The 18,355-nt window shown below is 44.1% G+C and overlaps 2 protein-coding genes across 19 annotated transcripts in view; one reads left to right on the plus strand and one right to left on the minus strand.

The window, feature by feature from the left end:
- Positions 1 to 12,839, minus strand: part of PIGL (phosphatidylinositol glycan anchor biosynthesis class L) — a 111,130-nt gene extending 98,291 nt beyond the window's left edge. Inside the window, exons 1-2 of one of the 2 annotated variants that reach the window (XM_032280203.1) lie at positions 12,204 to 12,469; positions 2,057 to 2,156 (exon numbers count right to left, since the gene is read on the minus strand). In XM_032280203.1, the coding sequence (XP_032136094.1) occupies positions 2,057 to 2,156; positions 12,204 to 12,429 (326 nt within the window). In that variant the 5' untranslated portion in view covers positions 12,430 to 12,469. Of the gene's footprint in view, positions 1 to 2,056; positions 2,157 to 12,203 lie in introns of both variants that reach the window. The other variant, XM_032280202.1, reaches the window with a different exon arrangement.
- A 1,999-nt stretch (positions 12,840 to 14,838) lies between these two features.
- NCOR1 (nuclear receptor corepressor 1) overlaps positions 14,839 to 18,355 on the plus strand; it is a 183,766-nt gene continuing 180,249 nt past the window's right edge. For 13 of the 17 annotated variants that reach the window (XM_032280179.1, XM_032280187.1, XM_032280196.1 and 10 more), the window contains exon 1: positions 14,965 to 15,166. The gene's annotated coding sequence lies outside the window, so the exon portion shown is untranslated. Of the gene's footprint in view, positions 14,875 to 14,964; positions 15,167 to 17,723; positions 17,743 to 18,355 lie in introns of those variants that run through there. The other 4 variants (XM_032280180.1, XM_032280185.1, XM_032280184.1 and 1 more) reach the window with 3 other exon arrangements.

An 18,355-nucleotide genomic window follows, 5' to 3' on the forward strand; every position in this document is an offset into this window, starting at 1 on the left:
AAAAAAAAAAAAAAAAAAAAAAAAAAAAAAAAAAAAAAAGAAACCTGATGGCTAGATTTTTTTTAAAAAAATGCTTGATATACACAAAAGATGTTAAGTTAGGGACAGATGAAGAAACAAACAAGCACTGTATAGCAAAATCTTGATAATATTGAGTTTAGGTAATAGGCACATGGGGATTTGCAATATTGTTCTTTATACTTTTGTGTATTATTGAAATTTATAAGAAAACTTTTTGTCTTTTTTTTCTTTCTTTTTTGTTGTTCCCTTTTAAACAAAACTTCCAATTCCAAACTTGGTTTTTTTTGTTTTTTTTTGAGATGCCAGACAGGAGTGCAGTGGCGTGATCTCGGCTCACTGCAAACTTCGCCTCCCGGGTTCAAGCAATTCCCCTGCTTCAGCCTCCCAAGTAGCTGGGACTACAGGCACCCACCACCACGTCCCCTTAATTTTTGTATGTTTAGTAGAGATGGGGTTTCACCAGATTGGCCAGGATGGTCTCCATCTCTTGACCTCGTGATCTACTTGCCTCAGCCTCCCACACTATTGGGATTACAGGCGTGAGCCACTGTGCCCGGCCATAATAAAACTTCTTTAAAGCTATAGATGTAAAGAGGAGTAGCCATGTCAGGAAAAAAAGTCCAAACAGAAGTTAAAAAATTTATTTCAATTACACTGTCACTTAAAAACAAATGTGAAGTTATTTTATGCTGACTTTTCTTTTTTTTTTTTTTTTGAGACGGAGTTTCACTCTTGTTACCCAGGTTGGAGTGCAATGGCGCGATCTCGGCTCACCGCAACCTCCGCCTCCTGGGTTCAGGCAATTCTCCTGCCTCAGCCTCCTGAGTAGCTGGGATTACAGGCACGCACCACCATGCCCAGCTAATATTTTTTTGTATTTTTAGTAGAGACAGGGTTTCACCATGTTGACCAGGATGGTCTCGATCTCTTGACCTCATGATCCACCCGCCTTGGCCTCCCAAAGTGCTGGGATTACAGGCTTGAGCCACCGCGCCTGGCCCTTTTTTTTTTTTTTTTTTTTTGAGACAGAGTCTTGCACTATCGCCAGGGCTAGAGTGCAATGGCGTGATCTTGTCTTATTGTAACTGCTGCCTCCCATGATCAAGTGATTCTCTTGCCTCAGCCTCCCAAGTAGCTGAGATTACAGGTGCCCAGTACCACACCTGGCTAAGTTTTTGTATTTTTAGTAGAGAAGAGGTTTCACCATGTTGGCCAGGCTGGTCTCGAACTCCTGATCTCGTGATCCACCTGCCTTGGCCTCCCAAAGTTCTGGGATTACAGGTGTGAGCCACCACACCCCACCTCTTTCTTTTTCTTTTCTTTCTTTTTTTTTTTTTTTTTAGAGTCTAGTACTGTCACATAGGCTGTTGTGCAGTATAGTGGCAAGATCTTAGCTCACTGCAAACTCTGCCTCCTGGGTTCAAGCAATTCTCCTTCCTCAGCCTCCCAAGTAGCTGGGACTACAGGTATGCGCCACCATGCCCAGCTAATCTTTTGTATTTTTAATAGAGATGGGGTTTCCCCATGTTGCCCAGGATGGTCTTGATCACCTGACCTCGTGATCCACCTGCCTTGGCCTCCCAAAGTCTGGGATTACAGGCATGAGCCACCATGCCAGCCTTGTTTTTTTTTTTTTTGAGATGGAGTCTCACTCTGTTGCCCAGGCTGGAGTGCAATGGCTCGATCTTGACTCACTGCAACCTCTGCCTCCCAGGTTCAAGTGATTCTCCTGCCTCAGTCTCCTGAGTAGCTGGGATTACAGGCATGCTCCACTACACCCAGCTAATTCTTGTATTTTTAGTAGAGACAGGGTTTCACCATGTTGGTCAGACTAGTCTCAAACCCCTGACCTCAAGCAATCCACCAGCCTCGGCCTCCCAAAGTGCTGAGGTTACAGGTGTGAGCCACCACACCACACTTAGACTTTTCATACAAGATGTTCTTAGCCACTCACGTTAGTTTTTTGGGTGTCTTTTGAGTATACCACTGCATATTTATTGCCAATAAATTTCTACATTGTTAAAAAATATATTACCTGTTGTCAATAATCATTACACTGGAGGGTGGAATCCCCAAAACATCACAGCTCTGCAAAAGTTCTTTCTTACGAGTCTCTCCTTGATTGTAGTAATTTCCTGAGGATAACAAATATATAGTGGTAGATTTCTTTAACAGTGGAGACCTATCTATTCACTCATTCTTATCCTGTTTTTGTTCCCTAAAGGATTTAAGCTGCCTGAAAATGTGTGATTATGATACAAAGTTGAAGAAAACACAACATCAAGATACTCCTGTGAGAAGACTACCAGTAGCACAATCTTTAGAACCACCATTCACAATCCTTTCCCATCTCTGTATCTATCTACCTATCTGTCTGTCTGCATTTCAGTCACACGTTAGAGGCAGCATGGTACACGACCAAGGGTACAAACTTTGAAGTTAAGCAGATTTAGTATCAACCCATGTATGCGTACTCAGAACAACTGGGACTCCTCTTTGCTGACAGTCCTCAAACAACTGTTTAACATTGATTTATGGATGAGGCTTTCCAAGCTCATTCTTGTTGGTATAGAAAAAGAAAAAGAAAATAAAGGCTGGTACTCCTGAGTATTACAGGAAAATGTGCAGATACCATTTAGGAAAGCATACTCTTTTGAAGAGTTTCACAGCCAGCTATCCAGCATACCCCAAGGGGATCTTGATTCCACTGGCACACTGAACAACTTATATATTCTCTATTTTCCCAACACATATACTATGTTCCCCAAGAATAGTTCTGGTAAATAAAACTCCTCTGTATCCTTACAAATAATAATCCAGTGACATTTTGGTATAATATAAGTTGCACTCATTTTTAGCATCTATCCAGCTACTGCACATCTTAATTCAACTCTCCAGCAAATAACTGCATGTCTGATTTGTGCAAGTTACTTAACTTTCTTAATTCACACTTTTTTTTCACCAGTTAAGTGGGGATAATGGCTATTTCTGTTTTTTTGAGATGAGTCTTGCTCTGTCGCCCAGGCTGGAGTGCAGTGGCGCGATTTTGGCTCACTGCAACCGCTGCCTCCCAGGTTCAAGTGATTTTCCTGCCTCAATCTCTCAAGTAGATGGGATTACAGGCACCCGCTACCACACCCAGCTAATTTTTGTATTTTTAGTAGAGACGGGGGTTTCACCACGTTGGCCAGGCTGGTCTCTAACTCCTGACCTCGTGATCCACCTGCCTTAGCCTCCCAAAGTGCTGGGATTACAGGCATGAGCCACGGTGCCTAGTTGATAATGGCTATTTCATATGGCTTTCTGGGAGATTATGATTATATGTATGATTACATTAATATATACATATGAAAGGATCCAATTAGGTACTGTGTTGGTTTTCTCTTTCCCTGACCTTTTTATGTTTATTATCCTCCTCTTCTGCTTCCTTTCTTCCTGAATTACAATGCATCTTCATCATCCACATCAAATAATTTCCTCTAGGAGGCCTCTTCTAGAGCAGTAATTTCTGGTATTCTATTCATAAGTATAAACTTTCTCCATGATCAGATTATTAATTTCTAAATGTCACTGGCCAGGCTTGGTGGCTCATACCTGTAATTTCAACACTTTGGGAGGCTGAGGCAGGTGGATCACCTGAGATCAGGAGTTTGAGACCAGCCTGGCCGATATGGTGAAACCCATCTCTACTAAAAATACAAAAATAAGCCAGGCGTAGTGGCTCACGCCTGTAATCCAAGCACTTTGGAGGCCAAGGCAGGCAGATCACCTGAGGTCAGGAGTTCAAGACCAGCCTGACCAACATGGTAAAACCCCGTCTTATATTTAAAAAAAAAAAAAAAAAATCAGTCGGGTGTTGTGGCGGCTGCCTGTAATCCCAGCTACTAGGGAGCCTGAGGCAGGAGAATCACTTGAACCCAGGAGGTGGAAGCTGCAGTAAGCTGAGACTGCACCACTGCACTACAGCCTGGGTGACAAGAGTGAGACTCAGCTTCAAAAAAATAAAAATGTCACTGATCTTAAAAGTCATGGTCGTATTTAACTTTGTATCATCCCTGATATCCAGCACACTGTGGGTGGATAAAGTTACTAAACTTTACTAAAACTCTCACGTGAAACCTTTCAACTTTGGCAAGGGTCTTTCTAGTGCTAGCTTTGAGTGGTTTGAAGCCGGATAGGAAAGTCATGATACTATATCCAATACAGACTAATCCTAAAAAGACTGCAGATAACAGGTTTAGTTTTGTATTGTCCTCATCATATCTTTTTATACATTTTTTAAGTCAAAAACTATTTTGTGACTTAAAAAAAATTGCTACACATACCCTCTCCCATTTTTTTTCCCTAGATTACTTGATTTTTTGTGATAAATAGTCTCATGTACACTAATGCCACAATTGCTAAGTTCAGAGGCTGTGCAAATTAGCCTATGATTATGGTTATCAAAAACTGCTTAGGATTGAGGCTTTTTTATTGGGGCCAGGTTTTTATTGAGGTGTTTTATTGGGGCCAGTTTTATTGCTTTGTGTGTGAATTAAGGAACTTCTAAGAGTTCTGGAAGCTTAAGTCAAGGACCATTTTAACTGTTTTCATTAAGTTTGGTGAACGTGTAGGCACTTCAACAGAACACATGTCTGAGATCCTTCAGCAGCTTTAACTGATGTATTCTAGAACAACGTCTAAGTGAGACGGGTGCACCCTGGGATGCACAAAATAATCTTTTGGGGTGGTAGAGGAAAAGCATTAGAATGTCTCCCCCTAATTTTCTTTCTTTTTTTTGAGGCAGAGTTTTGCTGTTGTCGCCCAGGCTGGAGTGCAGTGGTGTGATCTTGGCTCGCTGCAACCTCCACCTCCTGGGTTCAAGCAATTTTCTTGCCTCAGCCTCTTGAGTAGCTGGGATACAGGTACCTGAGATGCAATTTCGCTCTCGTTGCCCAGGCTGGAGTGCAATGACGCAATCTTGACTCACTGCAACCTCCACCTCCCGGGTTCAAGTGATTCTCCTGCCTCAGCCTCCCAAGTAGCTGGGATTACAGGCATGCGCCACCATGCCTGGCTAATTTTTTGTATTTTTAGTAGAGATGGGGTTTCTCCATGTTGCTCAGGCTGGTCTTGAACTTCCAACCTCGTGATCTGCCTGCCTCGGCCTCCCGAAGTGCTGGGATTACGGGCATGAACCACCCTGCCCAGCTGTCTCCCTCTAATTTGTTCACCTTGCTTTTTAAAATGTAAGTTTTTGTTAATGTTTTTAATGTACGCATTAGTTAAGGTGTCTGTGTACTTATTATAAATAGTAAATAAATATACATTTAATGGGAATATATGATCAACATTTTTTACCAATAGGAAAATGTGACCAAAGAGTTTTGAGACCATTCTTCTAGGAAACAGAAAATAATAAAATTAATGTAATTTCTAGATGTAGAACTACATTATGTTTGTGTTTATGTATAAGCTCATGCACAATTCTATGTTAAGTAGTCTTCCCATAACATACTTCTCTGTCATAGCTAGCAATCATAATCACATTTAATACAAACTAAAGATATTTTGCAAAGTAGATATTTTGTAAACATCACAAGTTATGAAGGTAAAAATTTTATTTTATTAAAAAATTTAAAATTAATTTATTCTAAATAGGTAATAGATTCATATTTTTAAAAAAATCAAAGCCAGACAACATGGCTCATGTCTGTATTCCTAGCACTTTGGAAGGCTGAGGTAGGAGGATCACTTGAGGCCAAGATTTCAAAACCAGCCTGGTTAACATAGTGAGACCCTGTCTCTACAAAACAAAATTTTTAAAAATTAGCTAGGCATGCCTGTAGTCCCACCTACTTGGGAGGCTGAGGTGGGAGGATCACTTGAGCCCAGGAGTTCGAGGCTATAGTGAACCATGACCACACCACTGCACTACAGGCTGGGTGACAGTGTGAGACCCTGTGTCTCAAAAAATACAGGTATCAGTAAGAAGCTGGGTGGGGTGGCTCATGCCCATAATCCCAGCCCCCAACACTTTGGATGGCAGGAACATTGAGGCCAGGAATTCAAGACCAGCTTGGGGAATATAGCAACACCTATCTCTACAAAAAAAGAAAGAGAAAGAAAGACAGAAAGAGAGAGAGAAAGGAAGAAAGAAAGAGAAAGGAAGAAAGAAAGAGAAAGGAAGATAGAACAAAGAAAGAAAGAAAGAAAATAAATCATATAAAGGTGAAAAAGCTCCTGGTAATCTTGGCTTACTGCAACCTCCACCTACCAGGTACAAGTGATTCTCCTGCCTCAGCCTCCCAAGTAGCTGGGATTACAGGCATGCGCCACCATGCCAGCCTAATTTTTGTATTTTTTATTTTTAGTAGAGACAGGGTTTCACCATGTTGGCCAAACTGGTCTCAAACTTCTGACCCTCAGGTGATCCGCCTACCTCAGCCTCCCAAAGTGCTGGGATTACAGGTGTGAGCCACCGCGCATAGCCTGTTTGTTTATTTTATAAAGACGGGATCTTGCTCTGTCTTGAGCCTTTCCCTTCTTGACTGTACTACCAGCTCTCATATCAGGTGACAGAGCAAGACCCTGTCTTTATAAAATAAACAAAACATTAATAAATAATATACAAGAAAAAACAAAATGGTAAGTTGGATTCAGAGGAAATAATAAAAGATAATAAAAATACTGAATGCCAACTGCATGCTCTGTATTTTTTATTTGAAAAAATTTTCAATTCTAGTCCCAAATTTTTATGAACCTGATGAAAAGAAGGATAAACTTTATTAAAGAGCTCTACCTATAATATTTTGCAAATAAAATCTAGGCTTCTCTTGAAGATCTTGAAACAAACTTGCTTATAATTTGACTCCTGTAGTTGTAATATGGAATATAAATAAAACTAAAATCTGGCCAGATCATAGTTCCCTGCAGTCTCCAAGTCTTGGGCTCAAGTGATTCTCCCGCTGGAGTGCAGAGGCAAAATTTTGGCTCACTGCAACTTCTGCCTCCCGGATTCAAGTGATTGTCCTGCCTGTCTCCCAAGTAGCTGGGATTACAAGCATGTGCCATCACAACCAGCTAATATTCGTATTTTTAGTAGAGATGGGTTTCACCGTTTTGGCCAGGGTGGTCTCAAACTCCTGACCTCATGATCCACCCGCCTTGGCCTCCGAAAGTGCTGGGATTACCGGTTAATAGCAGCTGGATGAACTAATGTTCTTTGGAACATACACTGGGAATCAGTTTATTTAATCAACTGACAAGGCATACAAGGCAATGTAAGAGGCAGATTGGGTGTAATGGTTTTAGAAAAGGTAAGAACCACAGGGTCCTGGCTCCTTTACACTGTAGCTGGTCACTTTGGTTGTTACTTAAACTTTGTGATTCAGTTCCCATATTTGTATAATGGAAATAACAATAGTAGGTACTTACAGAGTTGCTGACATGATGAAATGAGTCACCAATAACAAAAAAATTATTATTTTTTCCCTGCTGCTTCTCTTCCTTTTAACCGGAGATCTTGTTAGAATGAATTATTCATGCGAATCCAAGATTTACTGATGCCTTTACTACTGCTTGCTTCCTATATATAGCTACTCCTATTTTTAAAGCCCAGCTCCAAAGAAAACCAATTTGGAGAAGATTTCCTTAATGTAAACCCCTGAAAAAAGAATTAATGCTTTTCTCCATTTTGGGTCCATAGTACTTTCTCCATCAAAACATCATAGCTTTCATTATATTACAAATTATTGGCTTCCTGTTTTTCATATTAGAATGTTAAGTCAGCAGTATACAGAAGGTTTAATCAACACATGTTTGAATGAATTGTGAATTTAAAAAGTAATTTTAGGCTGGGCATGGTGGCTCATGCTGTAATCCCAGCATGCTGGGAGGCCAAGCTGGGTGGATCACCTTAGGTCAGGAGTTCAAGGCCAGCCTGGCCAACATGGTGAAACCCCGTCTCACCAAAAATACAAAAATTAGCCAGGCATGATGGCGCATGCCTGTAGTCCCAGCTAACTGGGAGGCTGAGGCAGGGGAATCGCTTGAACTCGGGAGGCAGAGGTTGTAGTGAGCCAAAATTTCACCTCTGTACTCCAGCCTGGGCGATAGAGTGAGATTCTGCCTCAAAAAAAAAAAAAAAAAAAAAAGGTTGGGTGTGCTGGCACACACCTGTAGTCTCAGCTGTTGGTAGGCTGAGGTGGGAGGATCACTTGAGCCCAAGACTTGGAGACTGCAGGGAACTATGATCTGGCCAGATTTTAGTTTTATTTATATTTCTTTTTTTAAGATGGGGTTTCACCATGTTGGTCAGACTGGTCTTCAACTCCCGACCTCAGGTGATCCGTCCGCCTTGGCCTCCAAAGTGCTTGGATTACAGGCGTGAGCCACAACGCCCGGCCAGTTTTATTTATATTTCATATTTATCCTTATTTTCATTTTGTTCATAAAAATTTGGGACAATAATTGAAATTTTTTTCAAATAAAAAATATGGAGCACGCAGTCGGCATTCAATATTTTTATTGTCTTTCATTATTTCCTCTTAATCCAACTTACCATTTTGTTTTTTCTTGTATGTTATTTATTAATGTTTTGTTTATTTTATAAAGACAGGGTCTTGCTCTGTCACCTGATATGAGAGCTGGCAGTGCAGTCAAGAGGATAGAGCAAGATCCCATCTTTATAAAATAAACAAACAGGCTATGCGTGGTGGCTCACACATGCAGTCCCAGCACTTTGGGAAGCCTAGGCAGGTGGATCACCTGAGGGTCAGAAGTTCAAGACCAGTTTGGCCAACATGGTAAAACCCTGTCTCTACTAAAAACACAAAAATTTGCCTGATGTGATGGTGGGCACCTGTGATCCCAGCTACTCAGGGGGCTGAGGCAGAACTCCTTGAACCCATGAGGCTGAGCCAAGATTGAGCCACTGCACTCTAGCCTGGGTGACAGGTGAGGCTCTGCATCAAAAAAAAAAAACAAAAACAAAACCTGAATAAAGAATAAATAACATAAAAGAAAAAACAAAATGGTAAGTTGGATTCAGAGGAAATAATAAGACAATAAAAATGTTCAGTGCCAAGTCCATGTGCGTGTGCTCGCTCTCTCTTTCTACATTTATGTATATATATGTACACATATATATATTTTTGAGATGCAGTCTTGCTTTGTCACAAAGGCTGGAGTGCAGTGGCACGATCTCTGCTCACTGTATCCTTCACCTCTCGGTTCAAGAGATTCTCCTGCCTCCGCTTCCTGAGTAGCTGCGACTACAGGCACACAATCCCACGCCCAGGTAATTTTTCTATTTTTTAGTAGAGACGGGGTTTCACCATGTTGGCCAGGATGGTCTCAATTTCTTAACTTCATGATCCACCCGCCTCGGTCTCCCAAAGTGTTGGCATTACAGGTGAGAACCACCTCGCTTGCCCAGTCTATATTGTTTATTTGAAAAAATTTTCAATTCTGGTCCTAAATTTTTATGAACTTATTAAAAATAAGGATAAGTTTATTAAAGAGCTGTACGTATAGTATGTATAGCATTTTGCAAATCTAGGGGGTTCTTGTTGAAGATCTTTTTCTTTTTTTTTTTTTTGAGACAGAGTCTCACTCAGTCACCAGGCACCAGGCTGGAGTGCAATGGCGCAATCTCGGCTCACCACAACCTCCGCCTCCCGGGTTCAAGCAATTCTCCTGCCTCAGCCTCCCGAATAGCTGGGACTACAAGTCCGCGCCACCGCGCCCAGCTAATTTTTTTTGTATTTGTAGTAGAGACGGGGTTTCACTATGTTGGCCAGGATGGTCTCGATCTCTTGACCTCATGATCCGCCTGCCTCGGCCTCCCAAAGTGCTGGGATTACAGGCGTGAGCCACCGTGCCCGGCCAAAAAGTCCACTGAAGATCTTGTAACAAACTTGCTTATAATTTGGCTTCTATAGTTGTAATGTTAATACAAATACAACTAAAAGCTAGCCAGGCGTGGTGGCTTACACCTGTAATCCCAGCACTTTGGCAGGCCAAAGTGGGCAGTCACTTGTCGGGAGTTTGAGACCAGCCTGGCCAAAATGGCAAAACCTCAGCTCTACTAAAAATACAAAATTAGACCAGCACCTGGTGCACAGGCGCCAGCACCCAGTCCCAGCTACTTGGGAGGCTGAGGTAGGAGAATTGATTGAACTTGGGAAGTGGAAGTTGCAGTGAATCGGAACAACAACAAAAAACTCCAACAAACCTAGAAGCTAAGAAAAAATGGTGCTATTACTTGCAACTATTTGCAATTAATATCCTTAACAGAGCATAAATTTAGAAGAAAAGTGCTTGGACTCAAATTCTCAATAAATATGTAAAATGGTTTACTCTTACTGGTAATAAAAAATTCTGGGGGGCCGGACGCGGTGGCTCATGGCTGTAATCCCAGCACTTTGGGAAGCCAAGGCAGGTGGACTGCTTTAGGTCAGGAGTTCGAGACCAGCCTGGCCAACAAGGTGAAACCCTGTCCCTTTTAAAAAAAAAAATTGGGGGAGAGAGAAGATAGTAAACAAATCAATAAATTTATTAAAATATCAGTCAATGCTACAGAAAATAATATATTAAGACGGATACTCTCATTAGTGCCAGTAAGAATGTAAATGGGTAGGCCAGGTGTGGTGGCCTCACACTTGTAATCCCAGCACTTTGGGAGGCCGAAGCGGGTGGATTACTAGAGGTCAAGAGTTTGAGACCAGCCTGGCCAAACATGGTGAAACCCTCTCTCCGAAGTGGGCAGATCATGAAGTCAGGATTTCCAGAGCAGCCTCACCAACATGGTGAAACCCTGTCTCTTCTAAAAATACAAAAATTATCTGGGCATGGTGGTGCATTCCTGTAATCCCAGCACTTAGGAGGCTGAGGTAGGAAAATTGCTTGAACCAGGGAGGCCGAGGCTGCAGTGAGCTAAGATCACGCCACTGCACTCCAGCCTGGGCCACAGAGCGAGACTCCGTCTCAGAAAAAAAAAAGACTTGGTATATGGTTTTCAGGAATGTGTTTTGAATGCAAAGCCTTAAAACAGCCAATTTTAGAGATTAATACTAATGAAATAATATATACAAAGATGTCCTCTGCTCTTTTCAATAAACTAGGAAAAAACCCTCCAAATATACAAACAATAAAGGATGACTAAGGTTTATCCTGATGAAGCCATTTAACAGGCTATACATTTAGATCTAATTATTATGGGTAGATGTTTTACGCTTCATGAGGACACTGCTCTGATCTAGCTTGTGTTCACTTTTGTATCCCTAGGGCATAGAATAAGGCTTAGCACACAAATGTTTATTAAGTATTTGCTAAGTAAATGAAAAAGTAATGTTAAGAAAAAATAATATAAAATTTTATAAAATGTGATTTTTGTGAAAAAGCTGTATAGAAAAAGAATTGGAAAGACACACAAGCAAATGGGAAAAGAGGTCATGGGCAATTTTAAAAAACAGTTTTATTGAGGTATAATTTTACATACCATAAAATTCACCCATTGTATGTGTACAATTCAATTACTTCATTTATACAACTGCTCAATTATCACCATATTCCAGCATGATGGTCAATATTTGCTCTGTCATTTGATCTTTTTTCTATGGTAAGCAAAAATCTTATTTGAAAGGTTTCCTCACTGAAAGCTGGGTGGAGTTGAACTCTAAAATTACCTACGAAATTATTTTCTACCTAATCATCTAAGTCTACTTCTTCAGTTTGACACATGCATCTTACTAGCACAAGTTGCATTTTAAAAGCAGCAGGAAGGTCTTTTGCTATCATCAGAAATTAAGGATTGAGCAGGCATGATACAGCATAGATTGTTTCATTCACGGTAATAAGGTCAATATTCTTGCTCCTTCTACAAATAAAAAGAAGTTCCACAGAATAACAAGCACAGTGCGGTTCCCAAAGGAAACGCAGGTACTGAATGTAACAAACTGCAACTGTTTCTCTGCTCCTCAATCTTGCCTGAGTAGTACGCGAGCTGCCGGTGTTACCCAACCCACCTGATAAGCCGGCCGCTCGAGTCCCCAGCCTGTGAGAGGTTCAGAGGTAAGACTTTCCGTGTATTCCCTTAGCTCCCTAGAGGACACTCTTTGTTAAGAAGGCGACTGAGATCGATTAGCACCTAAATCCCTGTCACAGTCCCGGCTCCCATCGCCCCTCCTGTGGCCTCCTACCTGCAGAGAAGCAGAGCAGGTACACCCGGTGCCTTAGGCGGGCCAAACCTAGCACTGTGGGAGCAAAAAACATGGCTTCATCGTCAGGGTGCGCTATGACCAGGAGAGTCCGGCTTTCAGCTCCCAGCAGTCTGCCCTGCTCCCAACTCTTCATTCGTTCTGAGGAGTCCCAAACCCAGATGAAGCCCCATGCCAGGACCGCCGCTAACACGCAGAGTAGCCACATTGCTTCCCTGATGGGTAAGTAGCATCGCGCCTGCGCAGTAGGCAAGGCTGCCTCTGACCCTGACTCCGGCTGGAAAACTGCACCCGGGAATGTGGGGTTCCGTGGTTAAGTCCGTTCCGCCGACATGCTCCGGAGGCTTGAGGCTTTACGCTAGGGATTCTCTTGTGTTTTAAGAGAAGTCTCCGTGCCGTCCAGTTTCCTATCCTAGTCCTACCACACTATACAATCGGTTTAAAGGGAAGCGTCTTATATATAAACTCCCATCTCTTGTAGGAAGAGTTCCTCTTCTTCAACTCATTTCTTAAAACTTGAGTTTTTCTCGTAATTACAGGGTTAGACAGCCCGTTATCCAGATGACAGTTTTCCAAAACGGCCAGATAAACCAGCTTTGTTTTTCGTTCTCACTTTTGGATGGCCTTTTTTTTTTTTCTTTTTATTTGAGACAGGTCTTGCTCTGTAGCTCAGGCTGGAGTGCAGTGGCGCGATCTTTGCTCACTGCAACCTCTGTCTCCCGGGTTCAAGCAATTTCTGCCTCAGCCTCCCGAGTGGCTGGGTCTACAGCCGTGCGCTATTATGCCCAGCTAATTTTTATATTTTTAGTAGAGATGGGGTTTCACCATATTGGCCAGGCTGGTCTCGAACTCCTGACCTCCTGATCTGCCCCACCTCGGCCTCTCAAAGTGCTAGGATTACGGGCGTAAGCCATTGCGCCTGGCCCTTTCTTTCTTTGAGACTGGGTCTGGCTCTATCACCCAGGCTGGAGTGCAGTGGCGTATCCTAGGCTTGTTGCAACCTCCGCCTCCCGTGTGTTCAAGCAATTCTCCCACTCCAGCACCCCCCACCCCAGTACCTAAGATTACAGGCTCCATGCCCGGTTAATTTTTGTATTTTTAGTAGAGACGGAGTATTATACCCGAGCGAGTTAAGGAATGCGCCACACTGAGATTGAATTATGAGTCCTTTATTTTAGCCGGCAACCGAGAGGTGGCTAACGCCCAAAAGAGTTAGGGGATTTTTTTTCTACCCTAGTTTGAAAAGGGAGGGGGGAAACTAGCTGAAGCAATTTTTTCACAGAAGCAGAGTATGTAAAAAGTTAAAAGATAAACTAGTACGTGAGAAATAAAACAGTACCAGGTGCAAGGGCTAAAGCTGTCATAAAAAGACATACAATTTACACATATGGGGGCTCTGGGTACTCGAAAGCACCCGCTTTCCCAGGCTCTGCTGCTACCGCTTAACTCGGCCTCTTTTTTTTTTTTTTTTTTTTGAGACGGAGTTTCGCTGTTGTTGCCCAGACTGGAGTGCAATGGCACGATCTCGGCTCACCGCAACCTCCGCCTCCTGGGTTCAAGCAATTCTCCTGCCTCAGCCTCCCGAGTAGCTGGGACTACAGGCACGCACAATCATGTCCAGCTAATTTTTGTATTTGTAATAGAGACGGGGTTTCACCTTGTTGACCAGGATGGTCTCGATCTCTTGACCTCGTGATCCACCCGCCTCGGCCTCCCAAAGTGCTGGGATTATAGGCGTGAGCCACCGCGCCCGGCAACTCGGCCTCTTATTAGCAAATGCACTCCAGGATGTGCCCAGTGTTATCCTGCCCCAGCTACATACGACAGTTACATACTTAAAGGGGGGAATAACTAAAATGAGGAAGCTAAGAGAGTCTGTCCGGCTCAAGAAGCCTGAACAGCTCTCAGCTAAGAAAGAGAGAGTCAGTTTAAGCTAACAAAAAGCAGGTTATCACAGGAGTTTCTCCATATTGGCCAGGCTAGTCTCGAACTCCTGACCTCGGGTGATCGGCCCGCCTCAGCCTCCCAAAGTGCTGGGATTACAGGCGTGAGCCACCGTGCCCTGTCGGGCCTGGCTTTTCTCAAGGTAAGTATGTGTGCGGTTACGAGCAACCGTCCAGTCATTTCCCCAGCAGAGTGAAGTTAAGAATGCACTTCACAGTCGTGAGGGCCACAGACTCCTCTTGCTAGTTATCTATGGTTAAGAAGCAACATCTGGGACAAATTGGCCTCGTCTGGGATTTCAGCAAGGACTTGGTGCGAATTCCAGCCAGAGCCCTATAAAGTATCTTGGGCAGGTCGAAATGCACCCCTCTGGCTCCCAGCCACGAGGGGGACCCGGCTTCTGTCTCTGCAGCTCCCGCCAAAGGAGGCCACCGCTGTCCCGCCACGCCGCGGAGGGGTTGCAGGGTCCCTGGCACGGCCTGGCGTTTTTCCTTTTCCCACGCCCGGGGAAGGCCTCGGGCACGCGGGAACAGACTGGCTCGCGGGGGTCGGGGGGGGTGGTGCGCACAGGCCTGGGGCACGATGGCAGCCGCCCTGAATCCGGCTGGGCGCTGCCCGGTCCCGTCTCCATCCGAGAGGACTGCCGCTGCCAGGCCTAGAGGAGACGCGAGGGGACCGGGCGCGGCGCGACCCAGGAAGCTCCGCCGAGGTAGGAGAGGCGCCCCGCCAGCGGAGGGAGTCGGTCTCCTAACTCTCCGGAAGGAGGAGGAGCCCGCGCCGGAGCCGCCTTAGCCGCTGCTACCGGGGCTGGGGGGAGGGAGAGGGGTTGAGTCAAGATGGCGGCCAAGGTGGGGAAGCAGCAACAGCGGCGGCGGCGGCGGCTGGAGTGAGCGCCCGGCTCGCAGCGCCGAGCGAGGTACCGGCGTAGGGCCGCGCGCTGGGGCTGCGTCCCAGTTCTCAGGCCGGGGCGCACGTCGGCTCCCACGCTCCGCCAGCTCCCAGTGAGTAGGCCCTGGAGCCTGCAACCCCGGCCTCCGGGCTCCTGCTAGTCCGGGGGCTTCCGAGGGCTCCCGGGGCAGAAGCCCCTGGGACTGCTTCCCCGCCGTGCTGGGGGTGTCGCAGGCCTGGCCAGGTCGGGACCTGTCCTGGCCGCCAGCCTATTCCCCTCGGCGGCGCAGGGGAGAGCCGGGCGCGGCGGGGAGCTCTGGCTGGGCTATTGGAGGCTTATGGAGTTTGGAGGAAGAATGGGCTGTGGCCGGGCCGGCGCCGGCCCCGAGGTGTCCTGTACGGAGGGGCGTGCGGAGCCTTGCAGGGCTCCCGAGGGAGAGCGGGCGGCCGGGGCCCCGGGTGGGGCCGGCGCAGGTGGCGGGCCTGGGCTCACTGAGGCGGAGTTGGTGGCCGACTTGGGAGTATAGCAGGAGCTAGGGAGGGTGACAGCCGTGACAAGTGCGTGCAGAGTAAATTAGTTCACCTTTCTAACAGACCGCTTCAGGGTGTAATGGCGAAGGTTAAGTACTGGTAGAGATGGCCAAGATCCGAACCCTATACCCTCTGCCGTTTATTGTTGGTGGTTTCTTGTGCGAAGTCCGTGAGTGTACCCCTTTTTGGGTAGAGAGGGATGTGAGAAACTATAGTTGAAAATCAGCCTTTATGGAGAAGAGACTGAATTATTCAAATTAACTGGATCAGGAGTAGTCATGTATTAAAGGAATAGATGGGAATAAGTGATATGGACGAAAACTATTTTGCTCAGGAAGTATCAGTTTTCTTTATGTGATGTTGCATGCCGCGGTGCCTCTTCAACAGAGTTAACCTTGGAGAGTAGTGGTATAGGTAATTCTAATCTTTGGGATTAGTATGTAAACCTGCATTAGATTTACTTCTCTAATTATATCCTAATTATATTGAAATTTACATTCCTTGTGTGCACTCCGGTGAGGCAATGATGGAAGGCTGAACATGGCAGTGTGCAAGGAGCAACTGGCCCAGGACTTAAAAATGCCTGCAAACATTCATTCATTCGTTCAACATACCTTGATCGATAGCTGCGGATGCTGGGTCACATGTGATTGTCCTGTGGATAACTGAAGAGTTGATGGCATTGTTTAATTTTTAATAGCTTTTTGAAATGTTTTATGTACCTTTTCATGAAGATATTTATTGGATGAACCAACCTGTACTTGCCCGGGCTCAGGAGCAGACCAATTTTAGAATGTTATTTAGACCTGGGTAACAATTACAGAAGTAACCACAAGTTACGGGAGAGAGAAATCTTGTATCTTATTTTCTCATTCTGTTAACATCCGGTGGAAGTTTATTTATTTATTTTAATATTTATAGTACCCAGTTGCTTGGCCTTGCTTTGAGCACACCTGTTAATGGAAATCAAGATTAATTGTATATATGGATATAGCTATGTATAAAATACACTAGGAACTGATTACTTACAATACCAAAATACTCTTTCCGTTTACAAGACTTGCCATATGTTGAACTACTCCCCCGGCCTGGAGAAAATATATATAAAGACACTTGATTCTTCCTTTAACAATGTGACATTTTGGAACATGATCAACCTTTCTGTGCTTCAGTTTCCTCATCTTTAATATTAGGTAAACATCTGTTCTCCTAGAGTTGGCTGTTGTGAGCCTAAAGGGAGTTAATAGTAAATTGTTTTAAACAGATTGAAGGGGTTATATATCTGTGAGGTGGTAACAGCTCCCTCTGGGCTCCTGTAGTGCTTTTTCTGCACATGTCTTATGGCATTTACACTTCGTATCTTGTAGGTATTTATGTACCTATTTTATCTCTTGAGAGCAGGATAGGCCCTTCTCTAATTTTATCTTTAAGGAACCATGTGGTGGTGGAGGGGGAGGGGAAGGGGGGAGAGAGAGGGTGGGGGAGAGAGAGACAGAGAGATTGACACTCCAAATTTTTGTTGAATGAATAAACATAGGATTCTAATTAGAACAACTTATTCACATTACATTTTATCAGAATACACCTGTTATCTGCTGTAACATATCTATATAGCTGTGATTCTCTCCATGGCCTCTAGATGAATATATATACATATATATCTATTTTGAGACGAAATCTCGCCCTGTTGCCCAGGCTGGAGTACAATGGCGTGATTGGCTCACTGCTACCTCCACCTCCCAGGTTCAAATGATTCTCCTGTCTCAGCCTCCTGATTAGCTGGGATTACAAGTGCATGCCGCCACCATCCCCAGCTGATTTTTGTATTTTTGGTAGAGACAGGATTTCACCATGTTGGCCAGGCTGGTCTTGAACTCCTGACCTCGTGATCCGCCTGCCTCAGCCTCCCAAAGTGCTGGGATTACAGGCATGAGCCACTGCGCCTGGCCTATTTTTAATTGAATAGCTTGCTGAATTTAAAAAACAGTAAAATTTGTGTTTTGCCTACCCTGTTAATCAAAAAAAAAAATAATGAAATCAATGTATAGGCAAGTTAGTTAATAACTTTCTTAATGTTTTTTTTTTTTTTTGAGACAGGGTCTCTTTTGCCCAGGCTGAAGTACAGTGGCTCGCTGAAGCCTTGACTTCCCCGATTCAGGTGATCCTTCCACCTCAGCCTTCCAAGTCACCGAGACTACAGGCGCAGTCCACCATGCCTATTTAATTTTTTATTTTTTGTAGAGGCGGGGTTTAACCATGTTGCCTAGGCTGGTCTTGAACTCCTGGGCTCAAGTGATCTGCCTGTCTCAGCCTCTCAAAGTGCTAGGATGATAGGGGTGAGCCACTGCATCCACCCTTACAAGCATTAAAAAAATTATGTTGAGAATTGGTGAGATTTTCTTACCTTTGCTATCTGTTGTAGAAGGCAAAGGCCTTTGGATAGACTGGGGATTGTTGTAGGTGAATATCAGGCTATTTGTTTTTTAAAAAATATGTTTTGGTTATTTGGTTTTAATTGTATTCTGTGATCTAGCTTAGTTGTAATTTCAAATTCTTATTGATGCCTGAGAATGATGGAACTCTTGCATATTTAGTTCCATCTGTTCTTTTACTTCAGATATTGGATTTTACTAGACTATGATACAAAACTAAGTAAAGGCTGATCAGAATTTTTTTTTTTTTTTTTTTTTTGGACGGGCTTTTCCTCATGTTACTCAGGCTGGGGGGAGCCGCGGCGTTTTCGGTTACTGCTACCCCCGACGCCCCCTGGG

The sequence above is a fragment of the Sapajus apella genome, unplaced genomic scaffold, assembly GCF_009761245.1.
Source record: "Sapajus apella isolate SASKATOON/1434 unplaced genomic scaffold, GSC_monkey_1.0 scaffold12, whole genome shotgun sequence".
In the NCBI taxonomy this organism is placed as follows: domain Eukaryota; kingdom Metazoa; phylum Chordata; class Mammalia; order Primates; family Cebidae; genus Sapajus; species Sapajus apella.